General features: G+C 42.3%; 1 protein-coding gene across 8 annotated transcripts in view; it reads left to right on the forward strand.

Moving 5' to 3' along the window:
- The window catches only part of LOC146042478 (epsin-1-like), a 91,248-nt gene that overhangs the window by 29,153 nt on the left and 37,281 nt on the right, over positions 1-24,814 (forward strand). For 3 of the 8 annotated variants that reach the window (XM_083162473.1, XM_083162474.1, XM_083162477.1), the window contains exons 4-10: positions 139-388; positions 5,573-5,709; positions 8,520-8,594; positions 11,356-11,436; positions 11,959-12,045; positions 13,486-13,783; positions 16,567-16,722. In XM_083162473.1, the coding sequence (XP_083018599.1) occupies positions 139-388; positions 5,573-5,709; positions 8,520-8,594; positions 11,356-11,436; positions 11,959-12,045; positions 13,486-13,783; positions 16,567-16,722 (1,084 nt within the window). The remainder of the gene's footprint in view (positions 1-138; positions 389-5,572; positions 5,710-8,519; positions 8,595-11,355; positions 11,437-11,958; positions 12,046-13,485; positions 13,784-16,566; positions 16,723-24,814) is intronic. The other 5 variants (XM_083162476.1, XM_083162479.1, XM_083162478.1 and 2 more) reach the window with 3 other exon arrangements.

The raw sequence follows: 24,814 nt of genomic DNA on the forward strand, positions 1-24,814 counted from the left end.
CCCGTGGTGGTGGTAGACCCGATGCATGTTCACCTAATTTGGGTCGACCCAATGACCCCCTACCCATGGAAATGTATTTTCTCAATACTGTTCATCTGAATGATGTTTGGGTATATTTTATGTTTGATTTCTCTGTAGGCTATGACTCTAATGGAGTATTTAATCAAGACTGGCTCCGAGCGGGTCGCACAGCAGTGCAAAGAAAACATCTATGCCATTCAGACACTGAAAGATTTCCAGTACGTGGATAGAGATGGGAAAGATCAAGGCGTGAATGTCCGAGAGAAGGCGAAGCAGTTGGTGTCTCTACTGAAGGACGACGAGCGGCTGAAGGAAGAACGAGCACATGCCCTAAAGACTAAGGAGAAGCTAGCGCAGACCTCTACATGTACGTACCAATAAGTGTACCAGTCACATCATTGCGTTCATCTCCGGAGAAGGCATGCAGGGCATAGAGCGTTGGGGAACCGCAGATGATCATCCTGTAATCCTGCAGAGGGTTCCGTCACTAGTGTAGGGAAGTGCCTGATCACGTCTGTGTCGCGGCTGCGGGGACTTGTTCTGGGTATGGATCATTAGGTCACCACAATGTTGGTAGAAAGTCATAAGGTCTACACCACTAGGTCGACGTACAGGAAGGTTGACATGAGTTAGGTTGACAGTCAAAAGGTCAACATGGGGTTTTTCACATTTTTTTTTGTCCCGAATTTCGACAAAGTTCACATGGACACTGAAATGTAGCACCGCGTCCGTTCGCTGCGCTCGCCATGCTTCAGGCACGCTGTGCTCGGCACGCTGTTCTCCCGCCACGCCCTAGTGGATGGTAGGGCATGAAATACTGCCTGTCGGCACGTCAGCTCAAATTATTTTTGAAAAACCTCATGTCGACCTTTTGTCGGACAACCTGCTGGTGACCCAATGACCTTGTTCTGATGACTGTTTTGTGCACCTGATGCTTTGCTTCCATAAGCCATTATGCAAAGCATTAAATATGCCGTCACATCCACTTGCATACAAATGCGGGGAGTGGAGGTGGCCTTTTGGAAGGAACGAACGTTTTATCTGCTTTCTCGGCAGCCTAGCAAACGGCTCTGAATCAGGCCCTATGTGAGAGTCTGCTATATATGGCTGCTTCCAGTAAGGGATAGTAAATACATGCAGAATGGCAGAGACTCCTACATTCCTGTAAAAACTAGATCCATTGCAGTACAAATGCAGGCTGTGAATAATGCCGCACGTCTCCTCCACCTCACTGCTGTGGGCCGGCTGATTGCCGATTCATCTCTGAACTGTTCAGTGCTTTTTTCATTGTTCATGTTCTGTTTCCATTAGTAAGAAACCATAAACCATTTGCAGTTTCCCTAAATCTGCCATGTGTACTACATCTGTGTGGTATAATCTGTGAAAATAACTTGTTGAAAACATTGGTGTTGGTGTATGTGACGCGTCTTATCTAGTGCTAGTGTAGAACCTCATGCATATTCTTCTGTTCTTCTGTCAAAACTATGGTTCTGTACATCCGGTCTTAGAGCTGTATTTACTGAAGTTTGATTTTGGTTTTTAGTCTATTTTAAGGTGGCTTGGTGTATTCAATAATCCCGGTATTACTAAAAGCAAAAATCCCCTAACAAAACAGAAATTTGACTTGCACACAAATTGAACTTCAAATAGACCATCGGTACTTTACCATAGACCTCAATCGGATTAGTTCGTTTACGAACAGTCGGTTTGAAAATAGAACTTCCTAGTTCTAGAAACAATTAACCAAAAATCACCATTTACAATAGAACCGCGAGAAACCAATTTTTTTTTTATTAAATTTATGTGGAATTGTCTGAAACCTCAATGGTTATGGTATAAAACATCTACAATGTCTAGGTCTACAATCAAAATGGTTGACCACTATTGGTCGATAGTCACAAGGTCGACAGGGCCCAAAGGTCGACATGAGTATTTAATGTTTGTAGGGCGTCTAAGTGTACCGCGTCCCCTTGCAAGGCTCGCTGCGCTCAGCGCACTGTTTTATTCTCCCACCACGCCCTAGTGGATGGTAGGGCATGAAATACCGCCTGTCGGCTGGAAATTTAGCACAAAAAAAGAAACATGTCGACCAAATGACTGTCTATCTACGGTCATTCTAATGTAGGGTACACACCACGACGACCCGCTCACGGTGCACATTGTGAGCGGGTCGTCAGTGTTTCTTCAGACCCGCTCACGATGATGCGAGGGGGCACGAGCTGCTCACGATGTGCACCGTGAGCGGGTCCGATCCGATGGCGACCCGCACCCGGCAGTATGGTCGTTATTCAGATCCTACCTGCAGCAGGTAGGATCTGAATAACGACCGACCTGCGGGACCGCACATCGGATCGGTATCGGTCCACACCAGAACAGAAAAGGGCCCAATCACCACACAATCTACATCCAATTGGTTGGAATTGGATCTAGATTGAGGGGATCGGGCCCTAGTCGTCCTGGTGTGTACCAGGCATTAGATCAGTCCGGATACCAACCTCCAATGTGATGGGAAAAACCTAGGATAGAAGCATGTGGGGCACTGGTTGCATAAACCATGGCTTTATAAATGCCCAGCAATGCTTTAATAAATCATTGTATATGTAAATTAGCCCAGGAATGAAGGGATTTGTGGGGAATACAGTAAAGGTGGCTTGTGTTGACCAATCGGAATGCTTTTGTATACTTTTTATATGGTTTTTGAGTCCATTTTCAGTCTATTTTTGATCTGTTGAGGGTAAAAAACACACTTAGAATTTCAAGTAGAAACCAGTGCACCATCAAAAGCAGAATGATTATGTGGGGATGTGGATTCTATTCTGATCAACTTTAAAGGCACCCAAAATCGACTTTTAGGAAATATTACCAGATTTATTTTTAAGAGATCGCACAGAAAGGTCCTTTCTGGGAGATATCATTTGGCGGTGGCTTCTTCCCTTTGGTGTGCCCCCCCCCCCCCCCTATATATCTCTGCTGCATGTGTGTGTATTGTAGTGATGTTCCTGCTGCTGACTGGCACTGGCAACAAGCCTTCACTACTTTGTGGGGGGTCTGTGTGCAGGGGAAAATGTCCTGAAATCGCCCCATGCGTAGGCCCCATTACACTTTGTGGGTTATTCTGGTTGATTCTCTTAGATGCGACTTTGCATCCTTGCGAGCCAACCTAACCCCGCCTTGCGAATGGCGGTACGCCGGCCCACCATTCGCAAGGTGCGGCCCTTCACAATGGGTGTTTTACATAATCATCCAGCCTGCAGGGGCTCACCCACATCATTCGATGGTCGGCGGCCATCGAATGATGTGGCTGTGCCGGTGTTCTCTGAGACACCCTTACATATGCATGCACGTTCAGAAGGAAGTGGGCGGGCAGCTGACATCCGGTGATGTCAGCAGCCCGCCCTCGGTGCCCACATCACGGCCTCATTAGCACGAGAATGCCCAGCATTCTCATGGGAACACCCATGAAACACTGGGCGTTCCAATATGCTAATTGGGCCACCCCACGCCCATCTCGGCCTGCTGTCCTGGGTGCGTGCAAAACTGTGGCAAGGAATGATGGGACTTGTAGTTTCACAACAGCTGGAGGGCCATAGTTTGGACATGCCTGGTGTACATGTTCTATTTATTGGATCAAATTCGATATTTCCTTGCTTGCAAAATCTGTATTTCTTTTCGATATAGAGAAAACGGGAGTGCGAATCGAACGTGTATCGAAAGCGTCTTAAAAATCTTTCTATATGATTTTGCTTCTATATGCAAAATCGAAGCGCGTATACACCCCTTAAAGAGGTATTTGTGATGGGCCACTGCACTAATGGTGTTACATTTTACAGAGCAGTTACCTAATTACTGTGTAATAAGAGGTAGTTACAAAGGTTTGAACTTACGGTAACAAGGCATTCAGGGGATAAGAGATCATCATCTGTAAATGTGTGTTTTTTTTTTTTTTTTGTTGCCTGCAGAGGAAGTTGATCATTAATATGAGTGTTTATTACGCTCTGGACGGCAAATTCACCTGCTGAATGAAAGCTATATTATAAATGCAATTAGATGACATTATTGGTATGGTTAATTTGCTAATTTGTGTGGGTTAGAGATTTTTTTTATTTTTAATGATTTTTGTGTTCTCCTACAGTGCTAGACTGATTACTGTGCTCCAGTGTTTTTGTCTTTTATTGCAACTTTTTTATTTTTTTGCCCCACCCTGCAGAAAGATCTTTAACCTCTCTTATCTAATCTCAGAATGTCTTTTGTTTCTTTTTCAAACCTATAAAGTATTAATGTTTTCTGGCTGCAGTCCTGGGCACTTTCTTTTTTGTGCCCTTTTCACTACATAGCACTGCGGTTACAGATGTAGTAGTTTGGGGATGTGTTTAGGGGTGGAGGGAGGGTTAGGGTTGTGCTTTTTGAAGGGGGGGTTAGGTTTAGGCAGCGAAGTACAGGAGGTAGGGTTAGGCATTAGTGGGTAAAGTTAGGGTTAGGGGGCAGGGGGAGGGTAAGTTTCCTTACCTGACCCATGATGTGATTCTCGGCAATGGTATTCTGACCACTGGCTTCCCAAAACGCCAGTCATCAGTTTGTATCCCAGTATTTTTGTGTAGATCTTCCATTGGTTTTTGTCTTCATTACCTCGTGTTCGTGTACTGCAGAATTTTATTCAAAACCTTCCAGTGCTGTTGCTTTTATACATTTTATAATTTGAAGGAGAACCTATAGCATATAAATATAGCTCTTACTGATGCACTTAGATCATTATCATAAAGGTAAAAGGCTGAAGACAGAGGTCCTACCCCTTAATATATATAATATATAAAGGATCCATGCCCTTAATATATATAAACTCCACACAGAATGAAACTTATGGTTAAAAATGTATGGTGGATGTTCGTTGCACCGACGGCTGCATTGTTGATGTATGTCTACCATCGTACTGGCATGGAATTGATGGAGAAACTAGAAGATGGCTTTTGATGCACCGCCATGTGCTTAATGTTTATTAATCCAATAAATGCATTATGTCCCTTTTTCTATGTATACTGGCCTGGCTTGGTCAGCAGACCACCATCACAGTGGGACCCACATAATTTGGGTTGCACTCCCACAGACTCTCTAGCCCCACATTGCACAATGGTGCTGACGGTACTTGGACACAAAGGAACACCCTCGTCACACACCTCCCTGTTACTCCTCAGCCACAGGCAAAGCACCCTGACTGCAGGTTAGCCCAGCCGTCATACACAGCCAGATGATGGGAGTCCTTGGTTGATGAGCCAGGAATCCCGATGACGCACAAGGCCCCGCAACTGTCAGTCAGTCCAGACAGGGATGTTGACGTATGGTCCAGCGCTGATTTTGAATAATGTTGGTGCAATTTCTGTATATGTATCGAGAGTTCTCAAGAGTGGAAGAGTTGCTCTTAGTAACATATCGTAGTATAGAATGCACTTTAAAAAATTATTTCGTGGCACATCTGTGAATCATGAAGGATAAAGTTTCCCTTTGGGGTAACTTATTATTGCAACCGTTATACAATGTTAATGTTTTTTCCTTACAGCGTCTTCAGCATCGTCAACGGTCAATCCAGCAACAGAAGCCGAGCAGGCCTGGCCACAGAGTAGCGGAGAAGAAGAACTACAGCTCCAGCTAGCTCTGGCCATGAGCAAGGAAGAAGCGGAGCAGGTAAGAGCAAAGGTAAATATAAAGGGGGGGATCCTGGGTTAAAAAAAAAAAATGTTTTCATAACTTGCTGATTGCTTCTAATTTAAAGACTTGCTTTTTTTTCAAAGAAAGTGGTGTTTGTTTTTTATTGTTTTCGTATCTGTTAGAGAACAGAAGTTCATCATTTATTTTATGTTTTTTACCTTAATTGGGAACCAATTTTCTCTAAAGAAATGGGTCACAATTAAGATGGTAACAATACTCAGAGGTGCAAATCTTCTCAATCATATTAACTTATCAGACGTGATCTAATTGTCTAAGATAAACCTTGATGGTTGCTATGGCTTCTAGCTAACATTTGCACACTTGAGGAATGTCCATGACTTTCATAATCAATGAGGTTCATAGAAATGTATGTTCCGTAATAATGCAAAAAGACCCCGGTAATCTAGTGTTGGTGTTTTACTGAAGGTTTTTTTATTTTTTGCATTCTTTACGAGATGAAAAGCCGCACTACAGTGAGACGCACCCTGGTGTTCCATTCACAAATAAAAAAAGTTTTTCTTACCCAGAACATTTATGTGTAAAACCTTTGCTGCAGGTAACAGCGGGACTTGTAATCGTACGTATGTCATGTGTTTTGCACCTAAACAAAAATTTGGCATAAAACCTTTTGATCGAGACAAGTAGGCCACACATGGAGATCAAAGAAAAGGGCACTGATGGCATGCATTGGAGAGCGCAAAAGGCGGGAAATGGGCCTCCCCGAAAGAGCTTTCATATCAAGGGGAAAGGCTGGATATTTGGAAAGGTGGTCTGGGAATAAGAGTTTATTGTGGGTAGAGTGCTGTTCGGAGCACTGAGGTTTTAATGAAAGTTAGATGTGAGGTATCAGTGGGATCCAGATGGGAAGGGAGGTTGGTTCAAGATGGTTTGATGGCTGTATGGGAAGGCCACAGTAGAAGTTAGGTGGAGGGACGGGTGGGAGGGAGTTTGGACAGACTGTGGAGTGAAAGGAGCTCAAGAAAATGGGTCGAGTGGCATAATTAAGGATAGTATTTACATTTCTTGAAAGGTGTAAAGGAGGCTAGAGAGGAGGAGGTTACAGTAGCCAGATGAGACATAAATGCATGAACTACGTTTTTTTATTTTTTTTTTATTTTTTTTATGTGGCATCAGTGGTGAGTGAGGACCTGATATTAGAGATGTTGCAGGGGTCAAAGTAGCAAGACCAAGTGTATGTCGGAGGGAATGAGCCCGAATAGTGGAGCTCCTGTTGGGAACAGCAACTTCAGTATTGCAATGCTTAATTTTGGAATGCTCCGGGTCATCCAGAAAGAGATGGCAGAAAAGCAGTTCGAAACCTGAGAGAGGTTAAGGCATGAGATTCATTTGATGATAATAATCATACAAAGATGATTGTAGACTGGTGTAGATGAAGAGGTTTGCAGGAAGGAAAATGTGGGGTAAGAAGAGGAGGGGGGACAAGAACCATTGGGACACATGTAGTGGTGTAAAATATATGGAAGGTAGAGTTTGAGGTCAAAGCGGAAACTGAGCTGGTAGAGCGGTAGTCATTTAACCATGAGATGACCATGCCTCAGAGAATGGTGGACCCGAGAATTTGAAGGTTGTCCGCCGTATAAAATGCTGCAAATAAACCAAGGATGATGAGAAATGAGAAGTGAGTCGAAGTTGGCGGTAAGAAAGTCATTGGTGACCTTGATGAGAGTTTGGGGAGGTAACCCTCAAACCATATGCAAGTATCAACACTGCAAGCTCCAAACACCGATTTTATTATTTTCACTTTCTTCTATTTGATGCTTAATAATTCCTTTCAATGTACCAACATTGTTTTGTTTGTACAGGATCTGTTCTCAAGTTATCAAGCATTATCTTGATTAAATCTGTATTTCTTCTGTGTAAAGGTTTTCTGCAGATGATTACCATACAGTAGCTCCAGCTGAAGGTCAGAGTCTCAAGAGTTGTCCACATAAAGAACCTATTTCATTTTATACTAGGTTGGCACTACAGCACACACCTAGCTGGAAGTTAACTGTAGAGTTTGCCCAATTAAAAAAAAATATCATGGTCTTCCTATTTTGGACCAATGAAGGGGACCACCTACCACACTCAGCTCCACCCAGTATCATGAACTTTGTGTCCTTCTCCCTTACCTCCCATTGCAAGCATGTGCCATTCGTTGCTGAGATTTTATTTTTTTTCCCCCCTTTTTCTCGGTTTATATTTTAACAGGTTTTATTCTTGGTTCTTATTAGTTGGTTTTTATGGCCACAATATCCTCCGCTTCAGCACATTTTAGTTTTTTCAATGCATTTTGCATTTAGCACACTTGTGTGGTTCGGCAGCATGCAATATTCTGGTTATGGGAAAAACAACGTCGTCACTGGCCGTGTATTTATTCTGGAGAACCCGGTTTAAATATATAATGCCAAGGCTATAATGCTCTATTAGGGTAACCATTCACAAGAGTTTGGCTGTTTTTAAGACCGTTCTATTTCTCTCCGATATATTCTGATGAACTTGCCGGAAAATCTGCATTTCATGCAATGCAAAATGGAATGCCGATATTGGCTATTTACAGTACCTCTGTAAATTAGATTTAGTCTATAACTCTTATATTCATATTGGGATCTGAAGCTGTGGTGTATATATGGCTGGATATGGTCTTTTATCTCTTATCTGTCTTCATCTGCCTTCCTACCGTCCATGGTTGTGTTTTTATTTATTTTATTTTTTCTTTCTAGATTTTTTTTTTTTATTCTTCCCCCTCCCCCTACCATGCTGGTGTCTTGTGCTTTTATTTTGTTTTTCTTTCCCAGCCCCCTCCTGCTGTGCCCGAAGAGGAATTGCAGCTTCAGCTTGCACTTAGCTTGAGCAAAGAGGAACACGACAAGGTAGAGCTGATGAGTTTTGTACAAAGAACAAAACTATAATTATAATGGCAATTATAACAAATCACTCCCTTGACAGCAGTCCCTTTTGTCTTGCTGCTTTTTCTGCTGTATTTTTTTAATTTATTTTTATGAGGGAGAGGATGAAGGTGGGGTGCTAATTAACCTCCACTAACCCTTTCTGCTTCATTATGCTGACCAATTTGCTTGGATTGAGAGTTGGAGAAGAGATCATGATTACCATTGCCCAGTAAGACATATCTTCTACTGGATTTCTAGAAGTTCTCCATTAATATATCCTATAGATTCAAAGTATAGATTACCCGCCTATACACTTTTTCTTTCGTTCCTTGTTTTTTTTTTTTTTAAAGATCGTTGGCGTTTTTGAAAAAACATCACATTGTGCTTTTATTTGGAGTGGAGCATAAAATGCGCTTCAACTAAATCAAAAAGATGAATCACATTTTGTAAGTTATACACAGTTGACCATAAAAGCAAGTTCCACGTAGGAAGAAAAAGATAAGTGTATTAACTGTGCATGTGATATTAAAGGTGGTGCACTTTCACTGTGTGCATAAAAGGCTCTAAACAAATAATGTACACTATTAAAACTCATTACAGTAAATGATCGGAGTAGAATAACACCAAAATAGCTTGTAGTTTATTACATGCAAATTGAATGATGAAAAATAAAAAAATAAGGTACACCAAGAGAGAAAAAAAAAGTTGTGGCCAAAAAAGCTGCAATTTGCATTAATGCCCAACTCTGAACAGGGTCCATGGTCTTTTATATGAGGAAATACATATTTTTAATATTTAATTGCACGTTTATATTTTGTCAATATGATAAAAAAATTAAATTACAATTCAACTACCATTATACATTAATTTGTATTAGGGAAGTAAAATGTAAAAAAAAAAAAAAATTTATATATATATATTTGTATGTAACCTCCGTTTTTCTACATCGATAAACTATTGCATTGTCAGACTTTTTATGCCCATTTTAACAGACTTTGAGCATACTTCCAAAGTAATACGGACTGCCCTTTGCATTAGCCTTACTTTAAAATGATATGGATTTTTTTATTCTCCAGCCCCCAAAATAGCTCTGCTTTGTCGTCTTGGTTTTTTTCTTTTTCTTTTTTTTTTTTATATACTTTTAGATAAATGTGCCATTGATTTGCTGTATATTGCACCTTTTTTTTTTTTTTATCATTTTTTTTTCATCACCATTATTTTTTTCTTTTACACGTCTACACCACCTAAATTCTGTGTGTGTGTGTGTACCAATTAATCCTTAACCATTCTAACATTTTTCACCTTTCTCACTTCAGAGTAATATGTATTTAATATTTTGGCTTCAGCCGGTCAATAATTACATAGAGTACAAGGTTATGTTTGGAATCTTGTTTTTTGATGTATGTTCTCAATGGGTATTTAATAGTCCGTATAATTGTTTCTTCCTTTTTCAATGTAATGGTGAATTCAAAACAAAAATGGTCACTTGTTGATTTTAATGATTTATTGACATAATCTTAAAACTGTGCTTTTAAATTTTGATTTCTTGATTCTGGGAAAATGGCATTAAAAGGTAAGTATAAAACCGTGTAAATCACAACACATTGCCAATGCTTACCAATTGACAGGTAAGAAATCTTTGCAATTCATAGAAGGGAACCTGTTTTTGCCGTTTATTTGAACATGTTTCACTTTAGTAATTTATTCAAAAAATTTAAGGTTTAATTGTTTTGCTTTTTAAAATCAGTTTTTTTTGTATTTGGTACAATGCTGCATAAATGTGCTTGGGTTACTAATAGTGGTTCATGAAGTTTTCCTTTTTGCTCTGAGGAATCTTCATATACTGTACAGTAGTTGTGTTAAATAATGTGCATGTTGATTGAAATAGTCTGTAGAATTTCATTTTGGAGAGAACAATTAAAACACTCTTTTCGCTTGGTCACGCTAAAGACCGTACATGTTTCCTAAATCCTTCTGCTGTCTGGCATGCGTTGATGTTAATTGTTACCATCATTCATCCATCATAATACAAAGCAATTGGCTTTATTAAATAGAAATCTTAAACTTGCATATGACACCACAATTTTCCCATGTGATGGGAGTTATCTATCGCTGCTATATGACTTTAAGGTCCTCTGTGGCTTCTCATTTGCCCCCATTGCGGTCCCTACATAATGAGACTTGCTTGTGTTACATAGAGTTGTGAACTAAAGAATACAAGAACAAATGTTGTCCAGTCATATCTCTTGCATCTATACATATTTTGATGTTTCGATTGGCTATTAATTAAGGTTCATACAGATGAGAGCCGATAGAATGTTAGAATTCTACCATTTATTTAAAGAAGGAAGAAAAACTGGCAGCACGTTGCTTTGTGTTCAGTTGGATCTACAGTCATGTGAAGAATATATGTCCATTTGTCTAAACGTTTGTATTTTATATAAGACTGTACCTCTGCAGATGTATATGTTTTGGGATTTCCATTCTTATATAGTTGCATAACTTCTTTTTTTTTTTCTCCTGTTGTTCATACTGGTGTATTAGTTGTTTTTAATCCACAGTCCTGCTAATACCACTGCGCTTTGTGCGCTTGTCCAAGTTACAACAAGCAATGTTAATAGGAATCCTGGTGCATAATCATATGGAACATTTTCCTACAATTTGCCCCTGGTCTTCTAGGTCTCCTATTGCAGCTAAAAATAACATGCGTAACCACTGTCCTGTTGTTTCCACTACTTTTAAGCATGCTCTTACTGACGAACTGAGACGTGATAGTACAAATGCAGGAACATTGTTCAGATGCCTAACAACAACATTAACCAAAGTTAGTCTTTATTTTTTAAACCACTATCCACTAAGCTCTATTATAGGACTAAGAAAAGTGGACAGTGGCCTTTATAACTCATGAGTTTTGACACCTAGTTATCATCAAGTATATAATTCTCCTTCAGAGCTTGCATTTTTGTACACCCTTAGGCTTCCATAAATGCTGTTGAGTTACATACCAAGCTTATAAAGTGTTTTAAGCCTCTCCCTAGTTTTTATATAAAAAATTCAACGTCTGGTTCAAAGAAAACCATACCTAATGTTGACTTGATTTGTTGAGTATAAAAAGTTTTTGGTCTATAGCAAGATTCTAAACCAGTCGATCCAGATACTCCAATTCACTATTAGGTTAGTAGGATTGCTGCAGTCCAGATTTGGTCAAGTAGGTCTTGTTGCCATTATTTGTCCATATTGTCACAATTAACCAGTTGTGGCTTCATTATAGTTACCATTTTTGTGTCACTTTTTTCCTTTTTTAAAATATATTTCATTGTTAAATATTTGCTTGTATTCTAAATAGGAGGAGAGGATCCGGAGGGGAGATGACCTCAGGCTCCAAATGGCCATTGAAGAAAGCAGGAAAGAAGCACCGTCTAAGCAGGAAGAGGTGACCTCTAATTTGTCCTAAAACTTTTATATGATGAGTAAACTGTGGATTTAGTAAAGATCATTCTAGTGTTGGTCCCAAAGGAGCAGATTCCACACATTTTGGTGTGAAATAATTAATCTGATGATGTTGTCAATATCAAACAACAAAACGCATCGATACATGTCTTTGGGACAACTAACAAATCCTCGTGTTGGTGAATAAAAATCCCTGTATTATGCTGCCAACATAGAACTTAACCCCTTCCCTGGCATTCTCGAGAATTTTCTGGGCTATGCTTCAGTGCCCAGACTATGAAACCTGGAAAATTCACAGGATTGGCGGGCAGCGCCGCTGAACTCTTCTTCTATTTTAAAGGGGCAGACTAGATGGGTCAAGTGTTTCTTTTCTGCCATTCATTTCTATGTTTTTATATAATAACCTATTATGCTGCACATTTAGTTGATATTACCGGCTGGATGTAACCTCATCTGAGCCATGCTGGTTGCCGTCTGAACTCTGACTTTTTTTTTTTTTTAAAGGGATGATCATTTACAAGGCAAAACAATGCCTTGTAAATGATTGCCCTTTAAATAAATGTCCAAGCTGGGCCCGGCATTCTTCACAGCTGCCGGACTCTTACATCCAGCCTATAATATCAAAAAAATATGCAGCATTATTTTATTTTATATTTTTAAAGTTTAGTTCAAAAGTTGCATACAGACTACTAGATAATGTGGAACTGATACTGACTATATGCCTGGTTACATAATACTAATGAAATCATAGGTTCTCAAACTCAGGGCCCCAAACAGTGCTGGTCTTCCAGATTTCTTCACAGATTCACAAGTGAAATAACGAACTTCACCTGTGGATCTTTAAACATGTGCCAGTGAGTGATGAATACACCTGTGCACTTGCTGGGTGAACTGAAAAACGAGGGCTGTTTTGGGGCCCTGAGGACCAAGTTTGAGAACATGCGAGTTAAATTAAAGACCATCAATGTGCGTGTGTATTTTATAGTTGACTCGTATATGCCTGTACATGCGTTGCAGCAGTGCGCTTAGGTATGGTCATACAATGTAATTCCAATGGAACGCACGTGCCCACCTGCTTACTGCTACAATGTATTCACAGGTGTGATGAGGGCTGCTACATCTGTATTTTGCTGGTTTAAAGTCCATATAGCCTGCATTTTGTGCCCATCTTTAAAAAGGGCAAGGGATCGGGCAACGGGGAAGTCTTTTTGTTATGTAGAATGTGCCACTTAAACCAACAGTTGTTTTCTTTTTTTTTCTTATTCCTGTTGATTTTATCTTAAGTATTAGGGATGAATACTTTTTATCTAAAGTTATCTTCCTTGGTTGTGATTGTACCTAAAATAGTTGTGATATACTCTGTGAAACCTTACTTTTATGATAATAATCATGATCTTAATACAATATTATGTTTGTGCTTTAGTCCTCCTTAATGGACTTGGCAGATGTCTTCAGCTCTCCAGCTCCTGCGGCCGCTGCTTCAGACCCGTGGGGACCTACAGCTGCTCCACCATCAGATCCGTGGTCCGGAGCAGTCGCCCCTTCTGCAGCGCCGGTTGTCTCTGATCCTTGGGGAGGTCCGCCAGTGGCTACAGGTGCTAGCACCGATCCGTGGGGAACTGGCCACCAGGCAAACAGCGCTCCCAGCGATCCCTGGACCGGGACCCCAGCCGTTTCCTCTGTAGATGCAAAGTCTGTCTCTGACCCGTGGAATCCAGGTGGTAGGTTTGTTTTATTCTTGTGAGACTGAATCATTGTCTTACCTAGTGGTCCAGAAAGACAGAGTTTGCTTTTGTAGGGATAATCATGTTCACTAGATCAGCCACACAGGTTTCTTAGGTTTGTATGTTCACGTTAAATTACTGCAATTTTGCTTTTATCTAGTCAACATTAGTTGAGTCACTCTGTGCAAAATATTCCCCTCCTAGTGCAATATGCCCCTTACACATTATGCCATATAGAATGAGACAAAAATCACATTATGCCACACAGTATGAGCAAAAATCACATTATGCCACACACAATTATTTTTATACAGATGGAGGGGGAAGGGGGAACATAATAGATACAATCTGATTGATTGCTATAGGCAACATCCCAACTTCAATAGAACGCCCGTCTTAGTAAATGTACCCCTTAGGACGTCTACAGCCAGTCACTTCTTCTGGAGCACTACAATGCATCAAGTTTTTTTTTTTCCTGGAAGATTGTTATTGTACAAAGCTGGCTACACCGTGACTGGATTATCAGTTGATCTATCATGGACATGTTGGAAGCAATATGTCGGTTACCTGTAATGCCTGCAGTGCATTACAGGTAATGGCCAATATACACTGCTCAAAAAATACAGGGAACACTAACATAACACATCCTAGATCTGAATGAATGAAATATTCTTATTAAATACTTTGTTCTTTACATAGTTGAATGTGCTGAAATCAAAATCACACAAATTATCAATGGAAATCAAATTTATTAACCCATGGAGGTCTGGATTTGGAGTCACCCTCAAAATTAAAGTGTAAAAAACACACCACAGGCTGATCCAACTTTGATGGAATGTCCTTAAAACGAGTCAAAATGAGGCTCAGTAGTGTGTGTGGTCTCCACGTGCCTGTATGACCTCCCTACAATGCCTGGGCATGCTCCTGATGAGGTGGCGGATGGTCTCCTGAGGGATCTCCTCCCAGACCTGGACTAAATCATCCGCCAACTCCTGGACAGTCTGTGGTGCAAAGTGGCATTGGTGGATGGAGCGAGACATGATGTCCCAGATGTGCTCAATTGGATTCAGGGCTGGGGAACGGGTGGGCCAGTCCATAGCATCAATGTCTTCGTCTTGCAGGAACTGCTGACACACTCCAACCACATGAGGTCTAGCATTGTCTTGCATTAGGAGGAACCCAGGGCCAACCGCACCAGCATATGGTCTCACAAGGGGTCAGAGGATCTTATCTTGGTACCTAATGGCAGGCAGGCTACCTCTGGCGAGCACATGGAGGGCTATGTGGCCCCTCCAAAGAAATGCCACACCATTACATACCCACTGCCAAACCGGTCATACTGGAGGATGTTGCATGCAGCAGAACGTTCTCCTTGGCGTCTCCAGACTCTGACTCTGTCTCTGGCTCAGTTGAACCTGCTTTTATCTGTGAAGAGCACAGGGCACTGGTGGCGTATTTGCCAATCTTGGTGTTCTCTGCCAAATGCCAAACATCCTGCACGGTGTTGGGCTGTAAGCACAACCCCCACCTGTGGACGTCTGGCCCTCATACCACCCTCATTTTGCAGGGCTCTGGCAGTGCTCCTCCTGTTCCTCCTTGCACAAAGGCGGAGGGTAGCAGTCCTGCTGCTTGGTTGTTGCCCTCCTCCTGATGTACTGGCCTGTCTCCTGGTAGCGCCCGCATGCTCTGGACACTATGCTGAAAGACACAGCAAACCTTCTTGCCACAGCTCGCATTGATGTGCCATCCTGGATGAGCTGCACTACCTGAGTCACTTGTGTGGGTTGTAGACTCCGTCTCATGCTACCACTAGAGTGAGAGCACCGCCAGCTTTCAGGTGACCAAAACGTCAGCCAGAAAGCATAGGAGCTGAGAAGTGGTCTGTGGTCACCACCAGCAGAACAACTCCCTTATTGGGGGTGTCTTGCTAATTGCCTATAATTTCCAACTGTTGTCTATTTCATTTGTACAACAGCATGTGAAATTGATTGTCAATCAGTGTTGCTTCCTAAGTGGACAGTTTGATTTCACAGAAGTGTGATTGAGTTACACTGCTCAAAAAAATAAAGGGAACACCTAAACAACACAATGTATTTGCAGATCTATTGGCACATTGTGCTCTGTAAACACACTGCTGCTGGTGACTGACATGTAAATGCCTGACACTTAGGGGGGTATGCAATACCCGCCGCTATTTCCAATGGCCGGATCTCGACAATTCACAGCCGTTTTCGCAGACACGCCCCTTTTCACCGATCGGCAAAAGATAAACTGGCGAGTGGGTGGTAAACGTGCCAGGGTCCCGACTGTCGGGACCTATCAACAGTCAGGACCTGGGATTGAATACCCCCCATAGTGCTCATTCTACCACTCTGCTTCTTTAAAAACCCGTGCAGTTTCTTATTTCTGCCTGGTGTCACCTTGTCTGTGGTGCTTCTTGCACCATGTGGTCTGTATTTCTGCATTGAGGATTCACTTACAACAAAAATACTAATCCTAAGTACTTACTATGTTGTTTATCGGTTCATGCACGAATTTAGGAAAACGCTCTGCAATCTGGGTACAAATTAAATAGTCGCTGGATTTCATCACACAATGGCCTTACGCCAGTGTACTATGGGCCCTGCACAGTTTATCAGGCCTGCGAGCTTGCAGCTGTGTAATCAGGAGTCTGAATAACCCCCTCTGCTTTATGACTAGTGGAAATCATAACATTACTTAGTGTTAGTGTTTTATTTTTGTACTACTATTCCTGATATCACCTTGTTCTTCCTGTGTAGGAGCTGCAGCTACCGGTGCCCCACAGAACCATGATCCTTGGTCTTCAAGCCCGTCTATGGCCGCTAAGCCAGCTACAGACCCTTGGGCCCCAGCTGCAACGTTTTCTGATCCGTGGGGAGGATCGCCTTCTAGGCCAAGTACAAATGGGACCATGGGTACGTTTTCGTTCTATTAATCACTTTTGTGCAAACAAGTGTGTTGGGATACAGTCATTAGGTTGACCCTGTTTAGGTCGACATGCATTAAGTCTTGGTTTTACTTTTTTTTTGGCCCAACATGCGCCGACAGGTGGTATTTCATGCCCTGCCATCCACTACGGCATGGTGAGAGAATAACAGTGTGGCGAGCGCAGCGGCACACTTAGCCGGGGGTCTATTAGTAGCAAAAAAAGTGAAAAAGTCATGTCGACCTTTTGACTGTCATCCTTCCCTTTGTCGGCTTAATGCTGTGTCAATTTTCCAGGTCATCAAACATAGCCCTGTTGACCTATTTCAGGTGTCTACCCAAGCCCTGTCGACCTTTTGTGGTCCACCCAATGCATATCAACCTAATTGGGTCGGCCCATTGTGACCCATACCCAATGTGGGTACTTGTGGAGTATCACGGCTCCCATCGCATGCATGTGATGGCATGCGATGCGATTTTGGCCGTTTTTTTACAAAATCGTATGCGATCGCATACAATTTTGCACTGAAAAGCATCCAAATGCATTGGAATTAGTATTAAACATGTTCAATGGCCCCCAACTGGCGTTTTTGAGGCTGTACTACCCCCACTATCAACGCGAACCCGAAGCGTGGCGAGCGGCGGCGGTACGCGTCCTATGACCTTTTCATACCCCCACTATCCACGTCGGCATGGAGTTAAGAATAGAAAGTGTGGTGAGCCACCGAGCCCGAAGCGTGGCGAGCGGACGCGGACACCTGTGAAGCCCGTGAGGGGATGCGTATACTCGCCACGCTTCGGGCACGGTGACTCGCTGCGCTCGCCACACTTTCTATTCTCAACTCCACGCCGACGTGGATAGTGGGGGTATGAAAAGGTCGTAGGACGCGTACCGCCGCCCCTCGCGGGCTCGCTGCGCTCGCCACGCTTCGGGCTCGCGTTGATAGTGGAGGTGGTACAGCCTCAAAAATGCCAGTTGGGGGCTATTGAACATGTTTAATACTAATTCCAATGCATTTGGCTGCTTTTCAGTGCAAAATCGCATGCAATGCGATTTTTTTTGGCATACGATGGCCATCGTGGGAGCCGTGATACTCCACAAGTACCCCAATGTGTTCTATATTTGTATAAGTAATATATTGTAATGTGATGTTTTTAGATTCCAATGTGCTGTGGTGTGTGTTTGTTTTTGTTTTGTTTTTTAAATGCCACAAATATAGAGAGTTTATTTTTATAACATTCATTGACTCTTTATACAAGGCACACTTTTGTTATGACCAATATAATACCTGTACACATACCGCTGTAACAGAATGCAGCTATATTTATACCGTTACAGCTTAAATACGCATCAGAGCCACCAGCGCCCACTCTCTCCCGGCATTACTAGCTATGGCAGTAGCCTTTGCGCCAGAGGGAAGACTGTGGGGAAATATTGGCAGGCGGTAGGTGCAGTCTATATAACAGAGGACGGGGTAGCGAAAATTGTATGGAGGCAAGCGGTAAAGACACACTGTGTATATACATATAAAGGAGGACAGGAGAGGGGCAATATGGCTGGATGAAGAGGCAGTATGTGTATCGCTAGAACAGGAGAAGAAGTTTCGGGAGAACTATTATGACGGGACTTGGCCTTAGCCCATTGGGTAAGATGGGAGAAGGACTGTAGTAGAGTAGCCTGGAAGGAGGAGAAGAAAAGTCGAGGAGAGCATTCTGAGAGTGGATGGTGACAGCTGCACATTACTAGCCGGGAGAAGGTTATAGGGTACTTGTTTCCTAGCAGGACGCCACCGATTTTGATTGTATTGATCGGGTCGGAAAAATCGCGTCAATCGCATGCCAACCAAATCACATGCGATGCGACCGACCCGATTTTTACATTGGAATCAATGTAAAATGGTCCCTGAGACCCGATTTTACATTGATTTTCAATGTAAAAAGCCCCCAACCCCCCCCTGATGGTTGAAATGGCCCCCCATTGTTAACGCCACCCCACTATTGACGCCGACCTTTTCATACCCCCACTATCCACGTTGGCGTGGAGTTGATTTTATATAGTGTGGCGAGCCACCGAGCCCGAAGCGTGGCGAGCGGACGCGCATAACTTCACAGGTATACGCGTCCCCTCGCTGCGCTCGCCATGCTTCGTGCTCGGTGGCTCGCTGCGCTATCCACACTATATAAAATCAACTCCACGCCGACGTGGATAGTGGGGGTATGAAAAGGTCGGAGGACGCGTGCCGCCGCCGCTTGCTGCGCTCGCCAAGCTTCGGGTTGGTGTCAATAGTGGGGTGGCGTTAACAATGGGGGGACAGTAACCATACTTTCTAACCCTATACAATGAGAAATGGGCCATATTGGCCCATTTCCCATTGTTCCTTATGTAAAATCGGGTTGATCAACCCGATTTTAACTTTAAAAATAATTTAACATTATTCTCTATGGGAAAATCGCGTTGGTCGCGTCGCGGCCCATTATAGTGGGCCGCGATGGACCCAATCAACGCGATTTTGTCTTTCACTGGCAAATACACTGGTGATTGACATAAAATCGGGTCCATCGCGTCGATCGCATGCCTTAAGTACCTTAAACTTAAGGCATGCGATCAACCCGACAGGCGCCGCGCTAGGAAACAAGTACCGGTTATAGTATAATGGTGAATAGGTGCCTGTGACCAGCGACGATGGTCCAGTTCTCTGTCTGGAGGCCCAGCAGCTTCCAGGGTGCCATAAGATGTAGCAATGGAGGCTGTTACATATGGCAACCTTGGGTTATGTGAAGCAGCCTGGTTCATACTGGCTACTTGTGCCAACATGAACAGTATCGGCCTTCAGGACGGCAAGCCTCATTGGCTGCTGCACGTCTACTTCTGCAGCAGCCACGATATACCTGTCAAGTGTCCACGGTCAACGCTGTGGGCATTCCTGACCTATGGGATTATCCTGATTCCAAAAGAATCTTATGAGACCGTGCTGTCATATTATACCCACATGTGCTTTCAGAAGAATATAAAGTAAATAATAACATTGGTTATTCGCAGTAGTGCCATATCTTGGAAGTAATTGAAATAAATGTACAGCATTATTTATGACACGTGATCTTTAGAGAGAAGGAAAGACAATCACCAATTAATAAGTTATGGGAATCTGTCCATGCCACCACTTTACTTCCCCTGTACATCAACTTACGGAAAATCTATTGGCACAGAGGAGCGTTATTTCATATATAATAATGTACTCAACCATGTATAAATGTTTGTATAGGTCACTTAATATAATGGAAGTATTGAATTCATTTTAATCCTTATTTCTTTGCTACTTCTTCTGGCAAATCTTGCTCCTGCTAATTGCTGCATATGAGCGAACAAAGAAATGTATGTAATTTTCTGTACTTGGTGGTTAGACTTATGGTGCTTCGCATTCCCTATGGTAATATCTGCCCCCCCCCCAGAATAGGGATTACATCTTACTGTATATTTTACTTTTACAGTACCTGCTAATTAGTCAAGATACAGTAAATTACTATTCTCACGCCACTGCCAAGAACAGCTGCATCAGATAGAAAACATTATAGACGTATCTATACCTTTTTTACCCATATGAAAAAGGTATTAAGAGTTATGGGGTCAATTAATTTAGGTGCGAATTGCAAAAGTTTCCATAATGAAGCTCTCATACATGGTATGAATGTGCACACTCGGGAAATACTAGTTTTGGTTAGAAATGTGCGGAACTCACAGTTTTGGTGTGTAACTCGTCTGCAAAAGTGCATGAAAAAGTGGTGGACCATCCTGGGCAGCCAAACAGTGGCAGCTGATTGCAGGACCTTACAGTATATGCACTAGAGGTTCTTAAAAGGTGTCAAAGTTCAGCTGTTTGCAGTTTTTATTTATTTTTATTTTTACATTTTTCATTTTTCATCCATTTAAATTCCTTTTACGCATTTTGGGGTACAAGTCATTTTTCAGTGTTGAACCCTTTGAGTGCCAAGCTAATTTGTCACAATAATGCGGCTTTCACACTGCCAAACCTGCTCTGACCCAGTTTTTTAAATGTTTCTTTAACCGGGTCAGAGCAAGTTTAACCCCATTCACACTGCATGTTGTAAACGATATATTACTGGTTAATTACCGTTTTTGTACCTTTCACATTGAACCCGTTGTGAAATGTACACGGTAATTAACCAGCAATATACCACGCATTCACCAAAACAAAGCAAAGGGACCCCTCTGCCGGGCATTAGAGCTGCAACGCCGGCAGTAGGCAGATTGGGTTCAGGGGGCGACCTAGGGGAGGCAGCCACAGGTGTTGGTAAAGCAGCAGCCCCCCCACACACACACAGCACCTAGTAACACCCCCTCCCTCACCTGGTACTGGCTGCAGATCCAGGCAGCACGGTAGACAGCATGCGAGTGCATATGAATGAGCCGCTCATTACTTATGCGCATATGAATGAGCCAGTCCTATCACGGTTCAGAGCCGTTCACACTGCATAAAAAAATGGCTCTGAACCGTGTAGGACTCTTTTTTTTTTTACCCGTTTGCAATAACCGGTAAATGCAGACTGGCGCATTCACACTGCAGCTCTAAACGGTTTAAAAGGCTAAAAAAAAAAACATCAATATACCGGTTAAGAGCTGCAGTGTGAAAGGGGTATTAATGTGAAAATTGCTAAGCAAACTTTTTGATTTTACCCTTACAGTGCCACTGTTGCTGTGAGAGATCATCAAAATATCCATTAAAAATGCCAGCGCCACTCACAGCGACTCTTCTCTTTTTGGGTGCAATATTTAACTGAATTTCAGTTAATTGACTTGGCTGTATTGGTATTTAATTACACAAAACCGTCGCTTTGAGCGATGCTGGCATATTTAGCGGATATTTTGAGGATTGCTCACCGTAACGTTGGCGCTCAAAGGGTTTAAAACCATTTTGTAAACCGTTGGAATTAACCCTTTTGCAAATTTTAAAAACCCCTGTCCCATCAGTAACACACTTTTTAGAGGAATTCACCTGAAAATGGACTTGTCTTTATTGGCCGAAGTTTGTCGTTTTCCCCCACCATTGAGGGATTAGTCATTCTGAGGGTTCACTAGAGGTTCCGCACTGTCTTCACATTTTACCTTTATGTAAAGATGTAAGGAGCCTGTCCAGCAATCCTTCAGTCAACTTCTTTTGTTGTCTTCATTCAACATTTTTTTGACCTGGGAACAAAAGTGATTGTGTATGGCTTTCAATGGAGTTTGTATATGGCGTTACACAACACTTACAGCTACACAACTGAATGATGTCTACACGGCTGGCATTGTGTCGGCGGCACACAACGGAATGATGGAACGATTCCTTGTTCTGTCCATCTTTAAACTACACTGGATACAATGCGATATCTTGTCATTGGCTGTACAGCATAGCCAACCAGAAGATATTTCATACGACTACAGGAACGCACAATCGTGATATACGCTGCCCAATATATACATCAAATGTCGTTCTGATCCTGCCTGAAAGGATTGCCCCAAAAACTGCATACCTAAGGTACCTTGGCATGTGTGCAGTACATGCACCAATTTTGGTAAGCATGTATGTCCTTTTTTTCTATTACATGTACTTTGTAAAAGCGCTGGTATTTTAGCTTAATATTAGAATAAAGGTTAATTTTTATTTAACTAAGATATCCATTATCTTTAAAGTGTGCCCCAAAAACTCAGTGTTCCTTTTGTGATCCTAGTCACTCATTTTTTCAGTTTTAGTGCTGAACATCTTTGGGAGCACCACCAACCGGACACCGCTGGTGATTACTGTCAAATGCAGTATTGATGTTGGTCGTACCTAATTAATTATTTCCCTGATTCATATCCCAGCCAGTGCCTATCGGACACATCTTTTTCTTTTATTAGAAATTTTGATTTATGATACTTGTTTGGCTATTATTTTTACTCTTGAGGTGTCTCTAAAGACCAGCACCATGTTGCATTGTAATTCAGTTCCGACCTACCTAGGGCTACCAGAATTCCTGCCCATGTTGCAGCTTTACAGTTGCATCTGTATCCTAACGTAATAGGGTAACCACCTGTTGGAGAGGTCATTCACCTTCTCAGTTGTTTTGATGCTGCTAGCAAGGGGCGGTGCTACCAAACCTTTTGCAAATAATGGCAAGCTGGTTGAGTTTAGTAGGGCAGGGGCTATACCATGAGCAATGTGTATTTACTTTATATAAGGATTTTGTCCTTTTTTCTTTCACTACGTTCATTAATGCATAAAAATGCACACTATATAAAATCAACTCCACGCCGACGTGGATAGTGGGGTATGAAAAGGTTGGAGGACGCGTACTGCCGCCGCTCGCCAAGCTTCGGGTTGGTGTCAATAGTGGGGTGGCGTTAACAATGGGGGGACAGTAACCATACTTTCTAACCCTATACAATGAGAAATGGGCCATATTGGCCCATTTCCCATTGTTCCTTATGTAAAATCGGGTTGATCAACCCGATTTTAACTTTAAAAATAATTTAACATTATTCTCTATGGGAAAATCGCGTTGGTCGCATCGCGGCCCATTATAATGGGCCGCGATGGACCCGATCAACGTGATTTTGTCTTTCACTGGCAAATACACTGGTGATTGACATAAAATCGTGTCCATCGCGTCGATCGCATGCCTTAAGTACCTTAAGTTATGGGGTCAATTAATTTAGGTGCGAATTGCAAAAGTGAGTTTCCATAATGAAGCTCTCATACATGGTATGAATGTGCACACTCGGGAAATACTAGTTTTGGTTAGAAATGTGCGGGACTCACGGTTTTGGTGTGTAACTCGTCTGCAAAAGTGCATGAAAAAGTGGGGGACCATCCTGGGCAGCCAAACAGTGGCAGCTGATTGCAGGGCCTTACAGTATATGCACTAGAGGTTCTTAAAAGGTGTCAAAGTTCAGCTGTTTGCAGTTTTTATTTATTTTTATTTTTACATTTTTCATTTTATTTTTCATCCATTTAAATTCCTTTTACGCATTTTGGGGTACAAGTCATTTTTCAGTGTTGAACCCTTTGAGTGCCAAGCTAATTTGTCACAATAATGCTGCTTTCACACTGCCAAACCTGCTCTGACCCAGTTTTTTAAATGTTTCTTTAACCGGGTCAGAGCAAGTTTAACCCCATTCACACTGCATGTTGTAAACGATATATTACTGGTTAATTACCGTTTTTGTACCTTTCACATTGAACCCGTTGTGAAATGTACACGGTAATTAACCAGCAATATACCACGCATTCACCAAAACAAAGCAAAGGGACCCCTCTGCCGGGCATTAGAGCTGCAACGCCGGCAGTAGGCAGATTGGGTTCAGGGGGCGACCTAGGGGAGGCAGCCACAGGTGTTGGTAAAGCAGCAGCCCCCCCCCCCACACACACACACACACACACACACACACACAGCACCTAGTAACACCCCCTCCCTCACCTGGTACATTACTTATGCGCATATGAATGAGCCAGTCCTATCACGGTTCAGAGCCGTTCACACTGCATAAAAAAATGGCTCTGAACCGTGTAGGACTCTTTTTTTTTACCCGTTTGCAATAACCGGTAAATGCAGACTGGCGCTTTCACACTGCAGCTCTAAACGGTTTAAAAGGCTAAAAAAAAAAACATCAATATACCGGTTAAGAGCTGCAGTGTGAAAGGGGTATTAATGTGAAAATTGCTAAGCAAACTTTTTTACCCTTACAGTGCCACTGTTGCTGTGAGAGATCATCAAAATATCCATTTTGATTTATGATACTTGTTTGGCTATTATTTTTACTATTGCTAAAGACCAGCACCACGTTGCATTGTAATTCAGTTCCGGCCTACCTAGGTCTACCAGAATTCCTGCCCATGTTGCAGCTTTACAGTTGCATCTGTATCCTAACGTAATTGGGTAACCACCTGTTAGAGAGGTCAATCACCTTCTCAGTCGTTTTGATGCTGCTAGCAAGGGGCGGTGCTACCAAACCTTTTGCAAATAATGGCGAGCTGGTTGAGTTTAGTAGGGCAGGGGCTATACCATGAGCAATGTGTATTTACTCTATATAAGGATTTTGTCCTT

Source organism: Crinia signifera, chromosome 19 (genome assembly GCF_055691185.1).
Source record: "Crinia signifera chromosome 19, ASM5569118v1, whole genome shotgun sequence".
NCBI classification, from domain to species: domain Eukaryota; kingdom Metazoa; phylum Chordata; class Amphibia; order Anura; family Myobatrachidae; genus Crinia; species Crinia signifera.